Raw genomic sequence first — 25,538 nt, 5'->3', positions numbered from 1 at the left:
TATGTAGCATTTATGGATCTGGAGAAGGCATATGATAAGAGTTGATAGAGATGCTCTGTGGAAGGTATTAAGAATACTTGGTGTGGGAGGCAAGTTGTTAGAAGCAGTGAAAAGTTTTTATCGAGGATGTAAGGCATGTGTACGTGTAGGAAGAGAGGAAAGTGATTGGTTCTCAGTGAATGTAGGTTTGCAGCAGGGGTGTGTGATGTCTCCATGGTTGTTTAATTTGTTTATGGATGGGGTTGTTAGGGAGGTGAATGCAAGAGTTTTGGAAAGAGGGGCAAGTATGCAGTCTGTTGGGGATGAGAGAGTTTGGGAAGTGAGTCAGTTGTTGTTCGCTGATGATACAGCACTGGTGGCTGATTCATGTGAGAAACTACAGAAGCTGGTGACTGAGTTTGGTAAAGTGTGTGAAAGAAGAAAGTTGAGAGTAAATGTGAATAAGAGCAAGGTTATTAGGTACAGTAGGGTTGAGAGTCAAGTCAATTGGGAGGTAAGTTTGAATGGAGAAAAACTGGAGGAAGTAAAGTGTTTTAGATATCTGGGAGTGGATCTGGCAGCGGATGGAACCATGAAAGCGGAAGTGAATCATAGGGTGGGGGAGGGGGCGAAAATCCTGGGAGCCTTGAAGAATGTGTGGAAGTCGAGAACATTATCTTGGAAAGCAAATATGGGTATGTTTGAAGGAATAGTGGTTCCAACAATGTTGTATGGTTGCGAGGCGTGGGCTACGGATAGAGTTGTGTGCAGGAGGGTAGATGTGCTGGAAATGAGATGTTTGAGGACAATATGTGGTGTGAGGTGGTTTGATCGAGTAAGTGATGTAAGGGTAAGAGAGATGTGTGGAAATAAAAAGAGTGTGGTTGAGAGAGCAGAAGAGGGTGTTTTGAAATGATTTGGTCACATGGAGAGAATGAGTGAGGAAAGATTAACCAAGTGGATATATGTGTCAGAGGTGGAGGGAACGAGAAGTGGGAGACCAAATTGGAGGTGGAAAGATGGAGTGAAAAAGATTTTGAGTGATTGGGGCCTGAACATGCAGGAAGGTGAAAGGCGGGCAAGGAATAGAGTGAATTGGATCGATGTGGTATACCGGGGTCGACGTGCTGTCAGTGGATTGAATCAGGGCACGTGAAGCGTCTGGGGTAAACCATAGAAAGTTGTGTGGGGCCTAGATGTGGAAAGGGAGCTGTGGTTTCGGGCATTATTACATGACAGCTAGAGACTGAGTGTGAACGAATGTGGCCTTTGTTGTCTTTTCCTAGCGCTACCTCGCACACATGAGGGGGAGGGGGATGTTATTCCATGTGTGGCGAGGTGGCGATGGGAAGGAATAAAGGCAGACAGTATGAATTATGTTCATGTGTATATATGTATATGTCTGTGTGTGTATATATATGTGTACATTGAGATGTATAGGTATGTATATTTGCATGTGTGGACGTGTATGTATATACATGTGTATGTTGGTGGATTGGGCCATTTCTTTCGTCTGTTTCCTTGCGCTACCTCGCAAACGTGGGAGACAGCGACAAAGCAAATTAAATGAATGAATGAATAGATAATTTATTTTTTTTATTTATTTTTCTTTGTCGCTGTCTTCTGCGTTAGCAAGGTAGCGCAAGGAAACACATGAAAGAATGGCCCAACCCACCCACATATACATGTATATACATACACATCCACACACACATGTACATACCTATACATCTAAACGTATACATATATATACACACACAGACATATACATATATGTACTTGTACATAATTCATACTGCCTGCCTTTACTCATTCCCATCGCCACCCTGCCACACATGAAATAACAACCCCCCCTCATGTGCGCAAGGTAGCGCTAGGAAAAGACAACAAAGGCCACATTCGTTCACACTCAGTCTCTAGCTGTCATGTAATAATGCCCGAAACCACAGCTCCCTTTCCACATCCAGGCCGCACAGAACTTTCCATGGTTTACCCCAGACACTTCACATGCCCTGGTTCAATCCATTGACAGCATGTTGACCCAGGTATACCACATTGTTCCAATTCACTCTATTCCTTGCAAGCCTTTCACCTTCCTGCATGTTCAGGCCCCAATTACTCAAAATCTTTTTCACTCCATCTTTCCACCTCCAATTTGGTCTCCCACTTCTCCTTGTTCTCTCCACCTCTGACACATATATTCTCTTGGTCAATCTTTCCTCACTCATTCTCTCCATGTGACCAAACCATCTCAAAACACCCTCTTCTGCTCTCTCAACCACACTCTTTTTATTACCACACATCTCTCTTATCCTATTATTACTTACTCGATCAAACCACCTCACACCACATATTGTCCTCAAACATCTCATTTCCAGCACATCCATCCTCCTGCACACAACTCTATCCATAGCTCATGCCTCACAACCATATAACATTGTTGGAACCACTATTCCTTCAAACATATCAAACATACCCATTTTTGCTTTCCGAGATAATGTTCTCAACTTCCAAACATTCTTCAAGGCTCCCTGAACTTTTACCCCCTCCCCATCCTGTGATTCACTTCCACTTCCATGGTTCCATCCGCTGCCAAATCCACTCCCAGATATCTAAAACACTTCACTTCCTCCAGTTTTTCTCCATTCAAACTTACCTCCCAGTTGACTTGTCCCTCAACCCTACTGTACCTAATAACCTTTCTCTTATTCACATTTACTCTTAACTTTCTTCTTTCACACACTTTACCAAACTCAGTCACCAGCTTCTGCAGTTTCTCACATGAATCAGCCACCAGCGCTGTATCATCAGCAAACAACAACTGACTCACTTCTGAAGCTCTTTGATCCACAACAGACTGCATATTTGCCCCTCTTTCCAAAACTCTTGCATTCACCTCCCTAACAACCCCATCCATAAACAAATTAAACAACCATGGAGACATCACACACCCCTGCTGCAAACCTACATTCACTGAGAACTAATCACTTTCCTCTCTTCCTACATGTACACATGCCTTACATCCCCGATAAAAACTTTTCACTGCTTCTAACAACTTGCCTCGCACACCATATATTCTTAATACCTTCCACAGAGCATCTCTATCAACTCTATCATATGCCTTCTCCAGATCCATAAATGCTACATACAAATCCATTTGCTTTTCTAAGTATTTCTCACACACATTTTTCAAAGCAAACACCTGATCCACACATCCTCTACCAGTTCTGAAACCACACTGCTCTTCACCAATCTGATACTCTGTACATGCCTTCACCCTCTCAGTCAATACCCTCCCACAGAATTTCCCAGGAATACTCAACAAACTTATACCTCTGTAATTTGAGCACTCACTTTTATCCCCTTTGCCTTTGTACAATGGCACTATGCAAGCATTCCGCCAATCCTCAGGCACCTCACCATGAGGCATACATACATGAAATAACCTTACCAACCAGTCAACAATACAGTCACCCCCTTTTATGATAAATTCCACTGCAGTACCATCCAAACCCGCTGCCTTACTGGCTTTCATCTTCTGCAAAGCTTTTACTACCTCTTCTCTGTTTACCCAATCATTCTCCCTAACCCTCTCACTTTGCACACCACCTCGACCAAAACATCCTATATCTGCCACTCTATCATCAAACACATTCAACAAACCCTCAAAATACTCACTCCATCTCCTTCTCACATCACCACTACTTGTTATCACATCCCCTTACCTTCTTCACTGAAGTTCCCATTTGTTCCCTTGTCTTACGCACTTTTTATTCTCCACCAAATTTAATGATACTCTCTCACCCCAACTCTCATTTGCCCTCTTTTTCACCTCTTGCACCTTTCTCGTGACCTCTTGCCTCTTTCTTTTATACATCTCCCATTCATTGCATTATTTCCCTGCAAAATCATCCAAATGCCTCTCTCTTCTCTTTCGCTAATGCTCTTACTTCTTCATCCCACCACTCACTACCCTTTCTAATCTGCCCACCTCCCACGCTTCTCATGCCACAAGCATCTTTTGCACAAGCCATCACTGCTTCCCTAAATACATCCCATTCCTCTCCCACTCCCCTTACCTCCTTTGTTCTCACCTTTTTCCATTCTGTACTCAGTCTCTCCTGGTACTTCCTCACACAAGTCTCCTTTCCAAGTTCACTTACTCTCACCACTCTTTTCACCCCAACATTCTCTCTTCTTTTCTGAAAACCTCTACAAATCTTCCCCTTCGCCTCCACAAGATAATGATCAGACATCCCTCCAGTTGCACCTCTCAGCACATTAACATCCAAAAGTCTCTCTTTTGCGTGCCTATCAATTAACACATAATCCAATAACGCTGTCAGGCCATCTCTCCTACTTACATACGTATACTTATGTATATCTCTCCTTTTAAACCAGGTATTCCCAATCACCAGTCCTTTTTCAGCACATAAATCTACAAGCTCTTCACCATTTCCATTTACAACACTGAACACCCCACGTACACCAATTATTCCCTCAACTGCCACATTACTCACCTTTGCATTCAAATCACCCATCATTATAACCAGGTCTCGTGCATCAAAACTATTAACACACTGACTCAGCTGCTCCCAAAACACTTGCCTCTCATGATCTTTCTTCTCATGCCCAGGTGCATATGCACCAATAATCACCCATCTCTCTCCATCCACTTTCAGTTTTACCCATATTAATCGAGAATTTACTTTCTTACATTCTATCACATACTCCCACAACTCCTGTTTCAGGAGTAGTGCTACTCCTTCCCTTGCTCTTGTCTTCTCACTAACCCCTGACTTTATTCCCAAGACATTCCCAAACCACTCTTCCCCTTCACCCTTGAGCTTCGTTTCACTCAGAGCCAAAACTTCCAGGTTCCTTTCCTCAAACATACTACCTATCTCTCCTTTTTTCTCATCTTGGTCACATCCACACACATTTAGACACCCCAATCTGAGCCTTCGAGGAGGATGAGCACTCCCCGCGTGACTCCTCTCTGTTTCCCCTTTTAGAAAGTTAAGATTATAGGGGGGGAGGGTTTCCAGCCCCCCGCTCCCGTCCCCTTTAGTCACCTTCTACGACACGTGAGGAATGCGTGGGAAGTATTCTTTCTCCCCTATCCCCAGGGATAATACACAGATATATATACATATATACACATGTACATATCCACACTTGCGGCCTTCATCCATTCCTGTCGCCACCCCGCCACACATGAAATGGCACCCCCTCCCCCTGCGTGCGCACAAGATAGCACTAGAAAATGACATCAAAGGCCACATTCGTTCACACTCAGTCTCTAGCTGTCATGTATAATGCACCAAAACCAACAGCTCCCTTTCCACATCCAGGCCCCACAAAACTTTCCATGGTTTACCCCAGACGCTTCACATGTCCATTGACTGCGCATCGATCCCGGTATACCACATCGTTTCAACTCAGTCTATTCCTTGCACACCTTTCACCCTCCTGTATGTTCAGGCCCTGATCACTCGAAATCTTTTTTACTCCATCCTTCTGCCTCCAATTTGGTCTCCTACTTCTCCTCATTCCCTGCACCTCTGACACATATATCTTTTTTGTCAATCTTTCCTCACTCGTTCTCTCCATGTGATCAAACTATTTCAATACACCCTCATCTGCTCTCTCAACCACACTCTTTTTATTACCACACATATCTCTTACCCTTTCATTACTTACTCGATCAAACCACTTCACACCAGATATTGTCCTCAAACATTTCATTTCCAACACATCCACCCTCCTCCACACAACCCTATCTATAGCCCACACCTCGCAACCATATAACATTGCTGGAACCACTATTCCTTCAAACATACCCATTTTTGCGGTCTGAGATAAAGTGTTGGTCACACTCTGCATCTCTCATCTGTTTTGAAAACTCAGAGATTGAGTTCAGATCACTCATACCTCTTCTCCCTTGCAGGATAGGCAACTTTAAAGCTGCTTACCTTCCCTGTAATTCATTGTATGTGTGTGACTGACCTAACATGGGCAAAACATGCCTTAATCATGTTCATTTTGGGTGAAGGAATATAGGGTAAGAAAAAGAATGAAGTATATAAATAGGTTTCAGGTGTTTGTAGAACTAACTCTTAAAGGTAGAATAGTTATAGGAAGAGGGAAAGAAGGTTAGATCTCTCACAGAAATTATGGAAAGAAGCATCCTGATGCATGTTGAGTGTTTAAGCCTTAGTAACATAGACTTGTATACAGCTCATGCGAGGAGTGTCCAAAATATTACTTTTAGAGTAGAGGGAGGACAGCGTTATCTTGATCAGAATGAACAGAAATAGTATTAGCAGCAGTCATAGTAATAATCCTGCAGGAGAAGTTAGACCAGCAGATCCACCATTAAAAACATCAGCAACAGGAGCATGAATAACAGTAGATCATTATGTAGAATGAACAGCAGACAGAGATGGATGATTGGAGATAGGTGATGCATGAAGGGTTAATAAGATGGGAGGTTTTTAAGTATATTATTTGCTTTGTCGCTGTCTCCCGCATTAGCGAGGTAGCGCAAGGAAACAGACGAAAGAATGGCCCAACCCACCCACATACACATGTATATACATACACGTCCACACATGCAAATATACATACCTATACATCTCACTGTATACATATATATACACACAGACATATACATATATACACATGTACATAATTCATACTGTCTGCCTTTATTCATTCCCATCGCTACCTTGCCACACATGAAATAACAACCCCCTCCCCCCTCATGTGTGCGAGGTAGCGCTAGGAAAAGACAACAAAGGCCCCATTTGTTCACACTCAGTCTCTAGCTGTCATGTAATAATGCACCGAAACCACAGCTCCCTTTCCACATCCAGGCCCCACAGAACTTTCCATGGTTTACCCCAGACGCTTCACATGCCCTGGTTCAATCCATTGACAGCACATCGACCCCGATATACCACATCGTTCCAATTCACTCTATTCCTTGCATGCCTTTCACCCTCCTGCATGTTCAGGCCCCAATCACTCAAAATCTTTTTCACTCCATCTTTCCACCTCCAGTTTGGTCTCCCACTTCTCCTTGTTCTCTCCACCTCTGACACATATATTCTCTTGGTCAATCTTTCCTCACTCATTCTCTCCATGTGACCAAACCATCTCAAAACACCCTCTTCTGCTCTCTCAACCACACTCTTTTTATTACCACACATCTCTCTTATCCTATTATTACTTACTCGATCAAACCACCTCACACCACATATTGTCCTCAAACATCTCATTTCCAGCACATCCACCCTCCTGCACACAACTCTATCCATAGCTCATGCCTCACAACCATATAACATTGTTGGAACCACTATTCCTCCCATTTTTGCTTTCCGAGATAATGTTCTCAACTTCCAAACATTCTTCAAGGCTCCCTGAACTTTTGCCCCCTCCCCACCCTGTGATTCACTTCCGCTTCCATGGTTCCATTCACTGCCAAATCCACTCCCAGATATCTAAAACACTTCACTTCCTCCAGTTTTTCTCCATTCAAACTTACCTCCCGTTGACTTGTCCCTCAACCCTACTGTACCTAATAACCTTTCTCTTATTCACATTTACTCTTAACTTTCTTCTTTCACACACTTTACCAAACTCAGTCACCAGCTTCTGCAGTTTCTCACATGAATCAGCCACCAGCGCTGTATCATCAGCAAACAACAACTGACTCACTTCTGAAGCTCTTTGATCCACAATAGACTGCATACTTGCCCCTCTTTCCAAAACTCTTGCATTCACCTCCCTAACAACCCCATCCATAAACAAATTAAACAACCATGGAGACATCACACACCCCTGCTGCAAACCTACATTCACTGAGAACCAATCACTTTCCTCTCTTCCTACATGTACGCATGCCTTACATCCTCGATAAAAACTTTTCACTGCTTCTAACAACTTGCCTCCCACACCATATATTCTTAATACCTTCCACAGAGCATCTCTATCAACTCTATCATATGCCTTCTCCAGATCCATAAATGCTACATACAAATCCATTTGCTTTTCTAAGTATTTCTCACACACATTTTTCAAAGCAAACACCTGATCCACACATCCTCTACCACTTCTGAAACCACACTGCTCTTCACCAATCTGATACTCTGTACATGCCTTCACCCTCTCAGTCAATACCCTCCCACAGAATTTCCCAGGAATACTCAACAAACTTATACCTCTGTAATTTGAGCACTCACTTTTATCCCCTTTGCCTTTGTACAATGGCACTATGCAAGCATTCCGCCAATCCTCAGGCACCTCACCATGAGGCATACATACATGAAATAACCTTACCAACCAGTCAATAATACAGTCATCCCCTTTTATGATAAATTCCACTGCAGTACCATCCAAACCCGCTGCCTTACTGGCTTTCATCTTCTGCAAAGCTTTTACTACCTCTTCTCTGTTTACCCAATCATTCTCCCTAACCCTCTCACTTTGCACACCACCTCGACCAAAACACCCTATATCTGCCACTCTATCATCAAACACATTCAACAAACCCTCAAAATACTCACTCCATCTCCTTCTCACATCACCACTACTTGTTATCACATCCCCTTACCTTCTTCACTGAAGTTCCCATTTGTTCCCTTGTCTTACGCACTTTATTTACCTCCTTCCAAAACATCTTTTTATTCTCCACCAAATTTAATGATACTCTCTCACCCCAACTCTCATTTGCCCTCTTTTTCACCTCTTGCACCTTTCTCGTGACCCCTTGCCTCTTTCTCCCATTCATTTGCATTATTTCCCTGCAAAAATCATCCAAATGCCTCTCTCTTCTCTTTCACTAATGCTCTTACTTCTTCATCCCACCACTCACTACCCTTTCTAATCTGACCACCTCCCACGCTTCTCATGCCACAAGCATCTTTTGCACAAGCCATCACTGCTTCCCTAAATACATCCCATTCCTCTCCCACTCCCCTTACCTCCTTTGTTCTCACCTTTTTCCATTCTGTACTCAGTCTCTCCTGGTACATCCTCACACAAGTCTCCTTTCCAAGTTCACTTACTCTCACCACTCTTTTCACCCCAACATTCTCTCTTCTATTCTGAAAACCTCTACAAATCTTCCCCTTCGCCTCCACAAGATAATGATCAGACATCCCTCCAGTTGCACCTCTCAGCACATTAACATCCAAAAGTCTCTCTTTTGCATGCCTATCAATTAACACATAATCCAATAATGCTGTCAGGCCATCTCTCCTACTTACATACGTATACTTATGTATATCTCTCCTTTTAAACCAGGTATTCCCAATCACCAGTCCTTTTTCAGCACATAAATCTACAAGCTCTTCACCATTTCCATTTACAACACTGAACACCCCACGTACACCAATTATTCCCTCAACTGCCACATTACTCACCTTTGCATTCAAATCACCCATCATTATAACCAGGTCTCGTGCATCAAAACTATTAACACACTGACTCAGCTGCTCCCAAAACACTTGTCTCTCATGATCTTTCTTCTCATGCCCAGGTGCATATGCACCAATAATCACCCATCTCTCTCCATCCACTTTCAGTTTTACCCATATTAATCGAGAATTTACTTTCTTACATTCTATCACATACTCCCACAACTCCTGTTTCAGGAGTAGTGCTACTCCTTCCCTTGCTCTTGTCTTCTCACTAACCCCTGACTTTATTCCCAAGACATTCCCAAACCACTCTTCCCCTTCACCCTTGAGCTTCGTTTCACTCAGAGCCAAAACTTCCAGGTTCCTTTCCTCAAACGTACTACCTATCTCTCCTTTTTTCTCATCTTGGTTACATCCACACACATTTAGACACCCCAATCTGAGCCTTCGAGGAGGATGAGCACTCCCCGCGTGACTCCTTCTCTCTGTTTCCCCTTTTAGAAACTTAAGATTATAGGGGGGGAGGGTTTCCAGCCCCCCGCTCCCGTCCCCTTTAGTCACCTTCTACGACATGTGAGGAATGCGTGGGAAGTTTTCTTTCTCCCCTATCCCCAGGGATAATACACAGATATATATACATATATACACATGTACATATCCACACTTGCGGCCTTCATCCATTCCTGTCACCACCCCGCCACACATGAAATGGCACCCCCTCCCCCTGCGTGCGCACAAGATAGCACTAGAAAATGACATCAAAGGCCACATTCGTTCACACTCAGTCTCTAGCTGTCATGTATAATGCACCAAAACCAACAGCTCCCTTTCCACATCCAGGCCCCACAAAACTTTCCATGGTTTACCCCAGACGCTTCACATGTCCATTGACTGCACATCGATCCCGGTATACCACATCGTTTCAACTCAGTCTATTCCTTGCACACCTTTCACCCTCCTGTATGTTCAGGCCCTGATCACTCGAAATCTTTTTTACTCCATCCTTCTGCCTCCAATTTGGTCTCCTACTTCTCCTCATTCCCTGCACCTCTGACACATATATCCTTTTTGTCAATCTTTCCTCACTCGTTCTCTCCATGTGATCAAACTATTTCAATACACCCTCATCTGCTCTCTCAACCACACTCTTTTTATTACCACACATATCTCTTACCCTTTCATTACTTACTCGATCAAACCACTTCACACCAGATATTGTCCTCAAACATTTCATTTCCAATACATCCACCCTCCTCCACACAACCCTATCTATAGCCCACGCCTCGCAACCATATAACATTGTTGGAACCACTATTCCTTCAAACATACCCATTTTTGCGGTCTGAGATAAAGTGTTGGTCACACTCTGCATCTCTCATCTGTTTTGAAAACTCGGAGATTGAGTTCAGATCACTCATACCTCTTCTCCCTTGCAGGATAGGCAACTTTAAAGCTGCTTACCTTCCCTGTAATTCATTGTATGTGTGTGACTGACCTAACATGGGCAAAACATGCCTTAATCATGTTCATTTTGGGTGAAGGAATATAGGGTAAGAAAAAGAATGAAGTATATAAATAGGTTTCAGCTGTTTGTAGAACTAACTCTTAAAGGTAGAATAGTTATAGGAAGAGGGAAAGAAGGTTAGATCTCTCACAGAAATTATGGAAAGAAGCATCCTGATGCATGTTGAGTGTTTAAGCCTTAGTAACATAGACTTGTATACAGCTCATGGGAGGAGTGTCCAAAATATTACTTTTAGAGTAGAGGGAGGACAGCATTATCTTGATCAGAATGAACAGAAATAGTATTAGCAGCAGTCATAGTAATAATCCTGCAGGAGAAGTTAGACCAGCAGATCCACCATTAAAAACATCAGCAACAGGAGCATGAATAACAGTAGATCATTATGTAGAATGAACAGCAGACAGAGATGGATGATTGGAGATAGGTGATGCATGAAGGGTTAATAAGATGGGAGGTTTTTAATTATATTATTTGCTTTGTCGCTGTCTCCCGCATTAGCGAAGTAGCGCAAGGAAACAGACGAAAGAATGGCCCAACCCACCCACATACACATGTATATACATACACGTCCACACATGCAAATATACATACCTATACATCTCACCGTATACATATATATACACACAGACATATACATATATACACATGTACATAATTCATACTGTCTGCCTTTATTCATTCCCATCGCTACCTTGCCACACATGAAATAACAACCCCCTCCCCCCTCATGTGTGCGAGGTAGCGCTAGGAAAAGACAACAAAGGCCCCATTTGTTCACACTCAGTCTCTAGCTGTCATGTAATAATGCACCGAAACCACAGCTCCCTTTCCACATCCAGGCCCCACAGAACTTTCCATGGTTTACCCCAGACGCTTCACATGTCCTGGTTCATTCCATTGACAGCACGTCGACCCCGATATACCACATCGTTCCAATTCACTCTATTCCTTGCATGCCTTTCACCCTCCTGCATGTTCAGGCCCCAATCACTCAAAATCTTTTTCACTCCATCTTTCCACCTCCAATTTGGTCTCCCACTTCTCCTCGTTCCCTCCACCTCTGACACATATATCCTCTTTGTCAATCTTTCCTCACTCATTCTCTCCATGTGACCAAACCATTTCAAAACACCCTCTTCTGCTCTCTCAACCACACTCTTTTTATTACCACACACCTCTCTTACCCTATTATTACTTACTCAGTCAAACCACCTCACACCACATATTGTCCTCAAACATCTCATTTCCAGCACATCCACCCTCCTGCGCACAACTCTATCCATAGCCCACACTTCGCAACCATACAACAAAGGAAGAGCTATCACATAATATTTCATAGTGGGGTGAATAAGACCCCATTAGATATGAAACAGCTTCTCACAGATAAAATGATTGCTGCATGTGTACTGATTTTGTAATGTTGACTATAGTATTCTTTGGATAGAGTGAAGATTATGGTCCTTCCAAGCATATTAATTTGTTTTGACATTGAAAAGAGGGAAATTAATGACATGTAGAAAGATATAAAGGTAGAAATTGACCTTTAACACAATTGAACTGAACCAGATTATTGATTCTTCTTTCCAAGATATTGCACAGACTTGAATTTAAGAGAAGAGATTTGTTTAATATGAGAAAAAGAATGAGTATTGGAATGAAGACGGGAGGAGAGGTTGGTAAAGGTACACAAAGTTTAATCATAAGCATAAGAGTGAACAGGGTTAGATATTCAGGAGAAAAGATTGAGAGTATGCAGTAGACAGGATCCTGAGGTACACCACTGTTGATGGAATAGAGGGGGAAGTCCATCCATCTCTGATTACTGCAATGGACTAAATAGAGAAGAAGCTATGCATTACAGAAGATAGAGAAGTCGACAAGCCAAAGGAAGGAGATTTAGAAAGCACGTGTGTGACACCTTATCATATCTTTTAAAGATGCTGAGAGCCATGCCAAAAGATCCACCAAGATTTCTGAGAGAGAACCTGATATGTGTCATATAGGAAAGATCACCAGTAGACTTAGTTCTGCAAAAGCCATATTGGAGGTCAGAAAGAAGGGCATGGGATTGTAAATGTTTGAGAAAGTGAGAGGTAAGGAGAATTTCAAAGATTTTGGAGATAGAAGTGGTGGAGGCAACAGGGCAATAGTTGGAAGGGTTAAGACAGTTTGATTTCAGAAATAGTAGAAATGAGAGCAACAGGGTAATAGTTGGAAGGGTTAGAATTATTTCCTTTCATGCCTAGTTATGCTTCATAGAAGAATGAAAAGTTTGTTTTGAGACAGAGAAGAAATAGGAGAATAAGGATCAGAACTGTATCAAAGGCACTCTTTCCAAAGATTCACTTTGTTATATCAGGACTATATGGCTTGTACACTTGAAGCTGGGAAAATACAAGGATGACCATATGCAAGGAAAATATAGTAGAGAGCATAGGTTCAGTAGGAGATGGGGAGAAGGTTTAGATGGTGAATCATCCTAAGGAGAATTGATTTACCAAAAAAAAGTGGCTATTGTAGTTTAAAAGTTAGCGATATGTAGTTAGCATAGAGGAAAGTTTGAATTACATCAGTTAAGGGAGGTGTTTTTTATTAAGAACCAGAAAGATTTATCAGTCCAAGAAAATAAATCAGCACACTCTCTCTTTACATAATTGTGTTTGACTTTACTAAGAGCAGGTTTGCAGTGATTCTGAGCGGAAATGAAAGCAGAGTTGCTTTGAGGGAGGGAGGAGTTTCGTGGGTTAATATGCTTTGTTCCTAATATGCCAAGCATCACAGGAGGAGCAATCAGACCGTACTTAGGGGAAAAAGTATCTGGTAGAAGAGACAAAGAACTCCATTTCGTATCTTTGTCAGTCAGCTGACAACTCATCAACCCCTCCTGAATCTCATTCTCACTCCCCCCATGTATGCCTATGATTGCACTTTTTCTTGAACCATATAATCCTAGTAACCATTCCCCTTTCAGCACCTCTCTCATATCAAGGATGCTATGATCCCCAGTTATACCCTTTTAGTTGCTTCACCCACATTTTCATTTAATTCCCCCAGAACCAAGATATGATCCCTTGTATCAGAAGTGTGAAAAAGTGCTGCTGCTTTCAAAATACATTCCTGTGCTCTCCACTTTTAACACTACTTGGGGCATAGGCTCTTAACAGCCTGGCACATCTCTTGGTCTACTCTGCTCTAATGATATCATTCTTAGACTCACTTGCACTCTTTAGCACAATTCTACATTATTCCTGTCTTTTTACTTACCTTGGACTTCACCCAAGAATATTCCAGAATAATTCTTACTCTTCAAATTCATATCACTCATGCCATAACATCCAGGTTTCTATCATCAAGCATAGTATATATCCCTTTTCTTTCTTTTTTAACTTACAACTATGTGCATTCAGACCCCAAGCCTGTATCTTTGAAGCAAAGTCCTCACTTGGCTCCTTCCTCTGTTGCTGTTTTTAGAAAAAGATGTAACTGGAGGGAAGGTCCCTAGCACCCTCTGCTTTGGTTACAATTAGTTCCCTTTTTTTTTTAACACAAAGAAGATTCACTGATAGTATTCATCATCCCCCATTGCATTGTTATGCTCCGTGGTTGTACCATCTTGTTCAAGGACAGTTTATATTTAGTTACTTTATTTTTGGGGAAATGGTTTGAGTAAAGTCATGATAACAGAAAAAATTTTTTTCCTTGCACTTATTTGCTGTCTCCAGTGTTGATGAGGTAGTGCAAGGAAACAGACAAAAGAATGCCCAACCCACCCACACACACATGTATATACATAAACACCCACACACACACATGTACGTACCTATGCATTACAACGTATACATACAAAGACATACACAGACATGTACATATATACATTTGAACACATCCACACTTGCTCCCTTCATCCATTCCTGTCACCACCCTGCCACACATAAAATAACAGAAAATATGTTCTTATAGTTGTTAGAGATGGAAAGGGAGCAGTGGTTTCAGTGCCTTACACATGACAGCTAGAGACTGAGTGTGAACAAATGTGGCCTTTGTTGTCTTTTTCTAGCGCTACCTCGCATGCACGCGGGGGGAGGGGAGTGTGATTTCATGTGTGGTGGGGTGGTGACTTGAATGGATGAAGGCAGCAAGTATGAATATGTACATGTGTATATATGTATATGTCTGTGTATGTATATGTATGTGTACATTTAAATGTATAGGTATGAATATGTGCATGTGTGGGCATTTATGTATATACATGTGTATGTGGGTGGGTTGGGCCATTCTTTCGTCTATTTCCTTGTGCTACCTCACTAACACGGGAAACAGTGACTAAGTATAATAGATAGATAAAAAAAGAATTTGGAGATATTCAAAGCTATATTACCAGAAGAACAAGTTATTAAAATTCAACGGGAAAGCAGAAGTTTTTTGATTAGTGCTGTGTCTAGGACACATAGAATTGATACAGATATGTGATTCCAAGAATACATAAACTTGAATTACTCCTTGAAAATGGGAATGGAGTCAATGATTATGATTAGAAAGTTGTGTTTATCAAGTATGAAAAAATCATGTAGATGCATAGAGGGCAAGGAGTTTTAGGGTTGAGTCTTCATTACTGATGAACCACTTTACTGGAATGATTTGTAAGCATGATAAAGGTATTAATTTTAAAAAAATTTCAGAGTACTTCAGGGACTCCCTCAGTCAATGCTGCAACTAATGGCTCAAGTGGAAACACTAGCAGCGGAGGCACTAGTAATGAGCGGATGATGGAGCCACATCCACATCTTGATGAGGATCATTATGATGAAGAGATGGATGGTAAGATAGAAAATTTTATATGAATACGAAGTTACTTATACTAATTTCATATTGAGAGAAAGTATGTTTAAACATCTTTGCAGTTTTAATTGCATTTTTACCACAGCAGGTGAAACTTGTCGTGAGGTGGTGGCCCAGTCAGAGGGCCGCAGGAAGCAAGCAACAGCCATCATCTTATTAGGAGTCATTGGAGCATACCATGGTCAAGACTCAGCTGAAGGTTTTGGTCTTGGGAATCTTGCCATGCAAACAAGTAAGGAGAAATTGGATCTGTTGTTTATGTCAGGAGAAATTGGAGCTGTTATTTGTCAAAATTCTTTTTTCTTTCATTTGTTCAGCAAATTTGATTAGCAGCTTTTATCTGATATTCTTATGAAATAGTACATTTACTTTGAGAGAAACATAAAGGCAATTAAGAATTTGTTAATGAAACAATCTGGAAACATGTGTTATGATGATTCAAAAAGTAACTCAGTCCAGATACTATTAACCCTGAGAAATGCATTGCCAGCTTAAGTAATTGTACCCAGAAGTGGTAGAGGATGTGTGGATCAGGTGTTTGCTTTGAAGAATGTATGTGAGAAATACTTAGAAAAGCAAATGGATTTGTATGTAGCATTTATGGGTCTGGAGAAGGCATATGATAGAGTTGATAGAGATGCTCTGTGGAAGGTGCTAAGAATATATTGTGTGGGAGGCAAGTTGTTAGAAGCAGTGAAAAGTTTTTATCGAGGATGTAAGGCATGTGTACATGTAGGAAGAGAGGAAAGTGATTGGTTCTCAGTGAATGTAGGTTTGCGGCAGGGGTGTGTGATGTCTCCATGGTTGTTTAATTTGTTTATGGATGGGGTTGTTAGGGAGGTGAATGCAAGAATTTTGGAAAGAGGGGCAAGTATGCAGTCTGTTGTGGATGAGAGAGCTTGGGAAGTGAGTCAGTTGTTGTTCACTGATACAGCACTGGTGGCTGATTCATGTGAGAAACTGCAGAAGCTGGTGACTGAGTTTGGTAAAGTGTGTGAAAGAAGAAAGTTAAGAGTAAATGTGAATGGGAGCAAAGTTATTAGGTACAGTAGGGTTGAGGGTCAAGTCAATTGGGAGGTAAGTTTGAATGGAGAAACACTGGAGGAAGTAGTGTTTTAGATATCTGGAAGTGGATCTGGCAGTGGATGGAACCATGGAAGCGGAAGTGGATCATAGGGTGGGGGAGGGGGCGAAAATCCTGGGAGCCTTGAAGAATGTGAGGAAGTCGAGAACATTATCTCGGAAAGCAAAAATGGGTATGTTTGAAGGAATAGTGGTTCCAACATTGTCGTATGGTTGTTAGGCATGGGCTATGGATAGAGTTGTGCGCAGGAGGGTGGATGTGCTGGAAATGAGATGTTTGAGGACAATATGTGGTGTGAGGTGGTTTGATCGAGTAGGTAATGTAAGGGTAAGAGAGATGTGTGGAAATAAAAAGAGCGTGGTTGAGAGAGCAGAAGAGGGTGTTTTGAAATAGTTTGGGCACATTGAGAGCATGAGTGAGGAAAGATTGACCAAGAGGGTATATGTGTCGGAGGTGGAGGGAACGAGGAGAAGTGGGAGACCAAATTGGAGGTGGAAAGATGGAGTGAAAAAGATTTTGTGTGATTGGGGCCTGAACATGCAGGAGGGTGAGAGGCTGGCAAGGAATAGAGTGAATTGGATCGATGTGGTATACCGGGGTCGACGTGCTGTCAATGGATTGAATCAGGGCATGTACAGCGTCTGGGGTAAACCATGGAAAGTTCTGTGGGGCCTGGATGTGGAAAGGGAGCTGTGGTTTCGGGCATTATTACATGACAGCTAGAGACTGAGTGTGAACGAATGGAGCCTTTGTTTTCTTTTCCTAGCGCTACCTCATACACATGAGGGGGGAGGGGGATGTTTGGCGAGGTGGCGATGGGAATAAATAAAGGCAGACAGTATGAATTATGTATATGTCTGTGTGTGTATATATATGTGTACATTGAGATGTATGGGTATGTATATTTGCGTGTGTGGACGTGTATGTATATACATGTGTATGGGAGTGGGTTGGGCCATTTCTTTTGTCTTGCGCTACCTCACAAACACGGGAGACCGCGACAAAGCAAAAGAAAAAAAAGAAAAAAGAAAAAGAAATTAGAAACATCCTTATGGAATATTTGTATATCAGTACTTAAAGAACAACCCTAAAAAAGGAGTTTACATTCTTCTTTACAGATTTTTCAGTTTTATTGGACTTCAGGAATGTTAGCAGGTAGAGTGAAAGGTAACATTGTACATATTTAAGGGAATAGTCAAGGAATTGGTTGCATTTAGAGAAGCACTGTTTTTCTGTTCAAGAGAAATGTGTGGCATATGGGAGATAGCCGTGTGGAAAAGGGTAGTGAGTGTTGAGGTAAGGAAGTTAAGTTGGCAATGAAAAAGAAGAGTGGTTTATGGGCATTACCTGCAGGGAAGGAATGCAAGTGATTGGAGATTGTTAAGATAGCCATGTGGAAGCCATGTGGAAAAGGGTAGTGAGTGTTGAGATAAGAAAGTTAAGTTGGTAATGAAAAAGAAGAGTGGTTTATGGGCATTACCTGCAAGGAAGGAATGCAAGTGATTGGGAGGTTGTTAAGATGGAGAATGGTAGGTCAAGAGAAAGGTACAGGGGCTGAAAAAGAGGGCAAATGAGAGTTGGGGATGAATGAGTATCAGCAGACTTCAGGGAGAATATGAAATGTTTTGGAAGGAGTTAATAGTGCAAGAAAAACAAGAGAGCAACTAGGAACATTCGTGAAAGGGGCAGATGGGGAAGTGGTAACAGTCAGAGATGAGGTGAGGAACTGTTGAATATGCTCATTGATAGGGTGGCAGATGTGGAATGTTTTGGACATAGAGGTTCACAAGGAGAATCGTTGGTTTGGTGAAAAGAGAGAGATAGTGAAAGTCTTATGTAAGATTAAGTGTGACAAAGCCACTGGAATGGTTGGGATTGTAGCTAAATTTCTTAAGAAAGGGGTTGACAGTGTTATCCACTGATTAGAAAGGATTTTCTGTCACTGATCATGAAGAAGTGCCTGAGGATTGGCAGAATGCCTGTTTTGTGCTGTTATATAAAGGCAAAGGAGACAAAAGCGGATGTTCTGATTATATTGGTGCAGGATTTTTGAGCGTACGTGGTAAGTTGCATGGGAGAATGGTGATTGAGAGGGTGGAGGCATGCATAGAACATCAGATTGGGTAGGAATAATATGGTTTTGGGAATGTTAGAAGTTGTTTAGAGTAGGTGTTTGCTTCAAGTATTAGTTAGAAATACGAAGAGGAACAGAAGGATTTGTATGTGGCATTTATGGATCTGGAAAAAATTTTTGATAGGGAAGGAGGCATTCAATGTTTCTCCAGTTTTTTTTAGATGTGGGGGCAGTAACTACAGACACTTTGTCCTCGGATTGGTTTTATGGAACCAGATTTTTCTCCATTCCCCAAGTCCATGCGGGAAAAGTTCTCATCTAGTTATTTTTGGGGTTTAGTAATGCTAAGATCCCTAAGTGGGACATAAAGCTTTTGTACTAGGGGCCCCTTCACCTATGCAATGCTCCTCAGTTTATACCTAGATTTCTTCTAATCTGCTCAGCCTTTTACAGGACTCCAGTGTCAAATCTTGGTATTTTAAATTGACATGTGGTTTCTCTAACACTTTTTCAAGAAAAGGTTTGGAGAACACAAAGACGACCTTCATTACATTTACCATTACTGTGGAAAGTACAGCACCAATGTTTTGGAACTCTTTTCTAACATTTTTGCCAACAAAAATAGAGCCAGATTTAAAGCAGGGGAGACCTGGCAGATTGTCAGGAGTGTCCACAAAAGTGCTTTAATAAAATAAGGTTTTATTGATATTAATGGGACACTGCAACAGGTACTGTGGGAGCTAACTTAGTGGGAAATGAAAGTGAAAGCAAATGCTAAAAAGTCCTGTTGTGCTGAGAGCCGGTGGGTTGACTTAATTTCTGTGGTGGTCTTTGGCTGAGGATGGGCTTAGAATAAGCAAACAGGCTGCTGTATGATTGGATGGATAATGGTGAGTGGAGAGAGCCTGAGTTCTTCATAAGACGAACAGAGGGTTAGAAGGGACTTATCCCAATATTCTAATTAGAGAATATCTCATGTTTGCATGACTCCAATTTGAAAGAAAAGATATTTATATCTCAAAACTAAAACTTTTTTTCCAGGCAAAGCTTTGGCATACTTAGTATTAGCTCCATCAGGACCCAAGTTGCCAGCACACACACCATTAAGACGAGCAGCTATTGATCTGATAGGTCGTGGCTTTCCTGTCTGGGAACCCTATCTCGATGTGGCCAAGGTTAGTTAATAGCAAATGTTCAGTTCACTGATGAGATATTGATGCATGTAGCCTTTTTTTGTGTGATGTGAATAGTACACAGGGTTGTAGATAAATAGATATTTGGCGTGTGGGTGTGAAGGGGTGTGATGAGCTGCATATTTGATTGATCATTGAAATCAGTGTTTATCAGTGGATGAATTAGAAATATTTTCATGGAGCAGATATTGGAGTGTGTTGTGTGTAGTACTATCTAATGCAGGTAATAGTTTATATGGCATTGTTTTTGTTTTGATGTGTTTCACCTTATGTTCTAGTTGTTAGTGATTAGTGCAGGATTTGATAAAAAGCAAAGGCATTCATATTTGGAAGTTACAGCTTATGGTGTGTTTACATAGAATGCAAGTGTTAGGTCATGGTGTATGTTTTTGTTTATGGTTTAATGGTATTGTGTATCATGTAGCTATTACTAAAGATGCAAGTGTCTCTATGTGTTTCCAGTAATATTATGTGTTGGAGTTGTTGACACAATTGCTTGTGATTATATTTATTGTTGATGTTTCTTTTTGGTGCAGTTGTTTGGTGTGTGGGTTTGATATTTGTTGTATAATGCAGATGTTTGATGTATGACATATTGACATTGTATGTGTTGATTGATTGGTAAGGATATTCAGTGTATGTATGGATCATGGTGAAATGCCTGAGGATTGGTGGAATGCCATTGTACAAAGGGAAAGAAGATAGATATGAGTGTTCAAACTACAGAGGCATAAGTTTGTTGAGTATTGCTGGAAAATTGTATGGGAGGGTATTGATTGAGAGGGCGAAAGCATGTACAGAGCATCAGATTGGGGAGGAGCAGTGTGGTTTCAGAAGTGGTGGAGGATGTGTGGATCAGGTGTTTGCTTTGAAGAATGTGTGTGAGAAATACTCTGAAAAACAGAACAGATGGATCTGGAGAAGGCATATGATAGGGTTGATAGAGATGCTTTGTGGAAGGTCTTAAGAACATATGGTGTGTGAGGTAATCTTCTAGAAGCAGTGAGAATTTTTATCAAGGGTGTAAGGCATGTGTACTAGTAGGAAGAGAGGAGTGTGATTGGTTCCCAGTGAAGGTCAGTCTGCAGCAGGGGTTTGTAATGTCCCTGTGGTTGTTTAATTTGTTTATGAATGGGGTGATTAGGGAAGTAAATGCAAGAGATTTGGGGAGAGGGGCGAGTATGTAGTCTTTTGGGATTAGAGGACCTGGGAAGTGAGTCAGTTGATGTTCGCTGATGATAGAGCGCTGGGTGCTGATATGAGTGAGAAACTACTAAAGTTGATGACTGAGTTTGAAAAAGTGTGTGTAAGGAGAAAGTTGAGAGTAAATGTGAATAAGAGCAAGGTTATTAGGTTCAGCAGGGTTGAGGGACAGGTCAATTGGGATGTGAGTTTAAATGTAGAGAATTTGGAGAAAGTGGTGTTTTAGATATCTGGCAGTAGACTTAGTAGCAAATGGAACTGTGGAAGTGGAAGTGAGTCATAGGATGGGGGAGAGGGTAAAGGTTCTGGGAGCAATGAAGAATGTGTGAAAAGAGAGAACATTATCTCAGATAGCAAAAATGGATATGTTTGAAGGAGTAGTAGTTCCAACAATATTATATATTGCAGGGCATGGGCTGTAGATAGGGTTGTACAGAGCAGGTTGGATGTGTTGGAAATGAAATGTTTGAGGACAGTATGTGGTGTGAGGTGGTTTGATCAAGTAAGTAATGAAAGGGTAAGAGATATGTGTGGTTATAAAAAGAGTGTGGTGAGAGAGCAGAAGAGGATGTGTTGAAATGGTTTGGACATATGGAGAGAATAAGTGAGGAAAGGTTGACAAAGAAGATATATGTGTCAGAGGTGGAGGGAACAAGGATAAGCAGATCAAATTGGAGGTGCAAGGATGGAGTGGAAAAGATTTTGAGCTATCGGGGCCTGAACGTTCAGGAGGGTGAGAGGTGTGCAAGGAATAGAATGAATTGGAACAATGTGGTATACTGGGGTCAATGTGCTGTCAATTAACTGAACCAGGGCATGTGAAGCATCTGGAATAAACCTTAGAAAGGTCTGTGGGGCCTGTATGTGGATATGGAACTGGGGTTTCCATGCATTATACTTGACAGCTAGAGACTGAGAGTGATAGAGTGTGGCCTGTTTTGTCTGTTTTCACGGTGTTATCTCACTGATGCAGGAAGTGGCGATGCTGTTTCCTGTAGGGTGGGGTGGCACCGGGAATGGATCAAGGCAAACAAGTATGAATATGTACATGTGTATCTATTCCTATGAGTCCATGGGGAAATGAAACATGATAAGTTCCCAAGTGCACTTTCGTGTGATAATCACATCATCAGGGGAGATACAAGAAAAAAGTATGTCAGTTGATATACAGTGAAAAGACCTCTCTCTCTCTCTCTCTCTCTCTCTCTCTCTCTCTCTCTCTCTCTCTCTCTCTCTCTCTCTCTCTCTCTCTCTCTCTCTCTCTCTCTCTCTCTCTCTCTCTCTCTCTCTCTCTCTCTCTCTCTCTCTCTCTCTCTCTCTCTCTCTCTCTCTCTCTCTCTCTCTCTCTCTCTCTCTCTCTCTCTCTCTCTCTCTCTCTCTCTCTCTCTCTCTCTCTCTCTCTCTCTCTCTCTCTCTCTCTCTCTCTCTCTCTCTCTCTCTCTCTCTCTCTCTCTCTCTCTCTCTCTCTCTCTCTCTCTCTCTCTCTCTCTCTCTCTCTCTCTCTCTCTCTCTCTCTCTCTCTCTCTCTCTCTCTCTCTCTCTCTCTCTCTCTCTCTCTCTCTCTCTCTCTCTCTCTCTCTCTCTCTCTCTCTCTCTCTCTCTCTCTCTCTCTCTCTCTCTCTCTCTCTCTCTCTCTCTCTCTCTCTCTCTCTCTCTCTCTCTCTCTCTCTCTCTCTCTCTCTCTCTCTCTCTCTCTCTCTCTCTCTCTCTCTCTCTCTCTCTCTCTCTCTCTCTCTCTCTCTCTCTCTCTCTCTCTCTCTCTCTCTCTCTCTCTCTCTCTCTCTCTCTCTCTCTCTCTCTGAGCAGCAGCTTCTCAACCACACAGTCACCTTCTATCTTCCTGAGGCTTATGTTTAGCATCCATACAACATTAATAGGCTACTTTACTATCAAACATACCCATCTTATGCTCTCACAGATAGTAATATCTGTATCCCCACATTACCATTGTGCCCAGGACCTTTACCCCCCTTCCCACTCTGTTGCTCATTCAATCTACCCTATGGTTCCATTTGCTGCTATGTTCAACCCCAGATATCTAAAATAGATCACATCTTCCAGGTTCTCTCCATTAACAGATCTTACACCAAATGAACTGACTCTCCACTGCTAAACCTGAAAATTTTGTTTTTATTAAATTTACTCAGAATTTTGTCATTTCTCACACTCTCACAGATTTAGAAACCAACTCCTGTAGTTTTTCACTTGAATCTGCCACAGTGCTGTGTTATCAGGAAACAATGAGTGACTCACCTCCTAAGCCCTTCCAGACAAACACTTCACTCACCCACCACCTTCTCAGTCACCACTCATCCATACAACTTAATATGTACACTCAACAGTCTTATGCCTCTGTAATTTAAACATTCACTTTTGTCCCCCTTGCCTTTTTTTTTTTAAGAAGTTCAACTGCAGTGCCACCCACACCAACTGCCTTACCACACTTCTTCTCATGCAAGGGTTTCACCACTTCCTTTTGTCTCCACCAAACCTCTTGCCATGACTCTCACAGATCACCCAACACTAATACCTGATCCCTTGCCCAATATAATTTTTATCCTCAGAATCAAACAAAACATTCCACACTCACCCACACAACCTGGCTTCAGACCCAGATGCTCTACCACCATGCCTGCACTCTGACACAACAAATCCTAGATAGATTTAACCAACCACAGCTCTCCTCCTGCACTTTTATAGTGGCAATAAACATCAGAAAAGCATTCAACACTGTCCCTCAACATACCACACAAAAGACACTTGACACTACCATTCACAACAATGACAAAAAATGGTCGGCCAGTTTCATAGAGAACCACCACACCAGAATCATTCACAATGGCTTCGCCCTAAACAACAGTTCATTGTCCAGCTCTTTTCAATCTCTTTCTACACAACCTCCCATTATTTCAAGCAATCCTCAACATGAAGGCCCTTTCAAATGCAGATGACCTCACAATCACATCACAATACCCTAACACCACAGTAGTAACATCATACATGCAGCATTACATTGAACAATTTTAACTTTAGCTCATAGAGAACAGAGTGTCTGCATCTCCACAGAAGTCTTCATTCACTCTTTTAACCATTGACAAACAAATCCATCTCACACACTCCAGGCTTCTTAATGGATAATTGCTCTCTGAAAAAAAACATCAGCGTAGAAGCAACACACAAATTAAATGCCTGCATAACACTAACAGACACTAGATATGTACAGCAAAAAGAATCCCTCAGATTTGGACAAGAAAAAGAATCACTTACCATTCTATGCAGTCAGTTCGTCTGCCAGATTTTAACTATGCCTCACATGCTTAGTTTTCTACCCTTCAAAAGCAGTTATATCAAAGCTGGAGACCATGCTAAAGAGTGCTTTCAGAACAATCACTGGCTGTTGAGTGACTACAAACATTCAACACCTGCACAATGAAATAAAGATCCTCCCAATATAGACCCACCTCAACGTGCTTAGTACTTAATTCTGTGCAGCAGCTCTAGACCCCTTCCACCCTAACCACTTCATATTTAACCACCAACCCTCAAGTCATAATAAAAAGCTTATTCCTGCCTCACACTCCAATAGCCTTTACTCACAGAACCCTCATCACCTTCAACAAATGTAACACTGATAAAACATTCACACTGAAATAACCCATCAAGCAGTAAACAAATCAGCCTCCCAACTCGGTGTTCAACTCCAGCCCACCTGACATACACCCATCAGAAACCACACTGCCCAGACAAACTCAAGTCATAATATCCTGCTCATTTTGTTTGTCATCCAACACTACAAACACCGTTTCAGCATATCCAAGACCCTTCATGCCCACAATATGGCTGCCGTACAGAAGACCTGCACTATCGCCACATAGACACACACATACAACATCACAGCACTTTATGAAGACACACACATACAACATCACAGCACTTTATGACCTGTGGTCCTGAAAGGTTGATGTGGCCAGCTTCCTGAGTACTGCAGGAGCCTCATGAAGATAGACTCCCGAGGCATGAAGTACAGTGAATATATATACTTGATTTTTGCTCCAGGAGTCCCCTCTGTCTTTACAAAGCTCCCCGGAATGCACCTGCTTGTTGCACTTAATTGTTAAAAATGTCAGGGAAGGTATACCCACATGCCATGCACAAAAGGTTAAGGTATAGTAAACTGAAATGTTTTAATCTATTATTATAATGGCGAAGTTGAAAT

At 41.8% G+C, this 25,538-nt stretch overlaps 1 protein-coding gene across 4 annotated transcripts in view; it reads left to right on the top strand.

Annotated features, from left to right (window-relative positions):
* The window catches only part of Rbcn-3B (WD repeat-containing protein Rbcn-3B), a 393,934-nt gene that overhangs the window by 354,297 nt on the left and 14,099 nt on the right, over nt 1-25,538 (top strand). For all 4 annotated transcript variants that reach the window (XM_071666665.1, XM_071666667.1, XM_071666666.1 and 1 more), the window contains 3 exons: nt 15,609-15,747; nt 15,854-16,000; nt 19,968-20,101. In XM_071666665.1, the coding sequence (XP_071522766.1) occupies nt 15,609-15,747; nt 15,854-16,000; nt 19,968-20,101 (420 nt within the window). The remainder of the gene's footprint in view (nt 1-15,608; nt 15,748-15,853; nt 16,001-19,967; nt 20,102-25,538) is intronic.

Source organism: Panulirus ornatus, chromosome 11, assembly GCF_036320965.1.
Source record: "Panulirus ornatus isolate Po-2019 chromosome 11, ASM3632096v1, whole genome shotgun sequence".
NCBI lineage: Eukaryota > Metazoa > Arthropoda > Malacostraca > Decapoda > Palinuridae > Panulirus > Panulirus ornatus.
The sequence above is the reverse complement of the archived record's forward strand: the minus strand, read 5'-3'. Positions and strand labels throughout refer to the sequence as shown.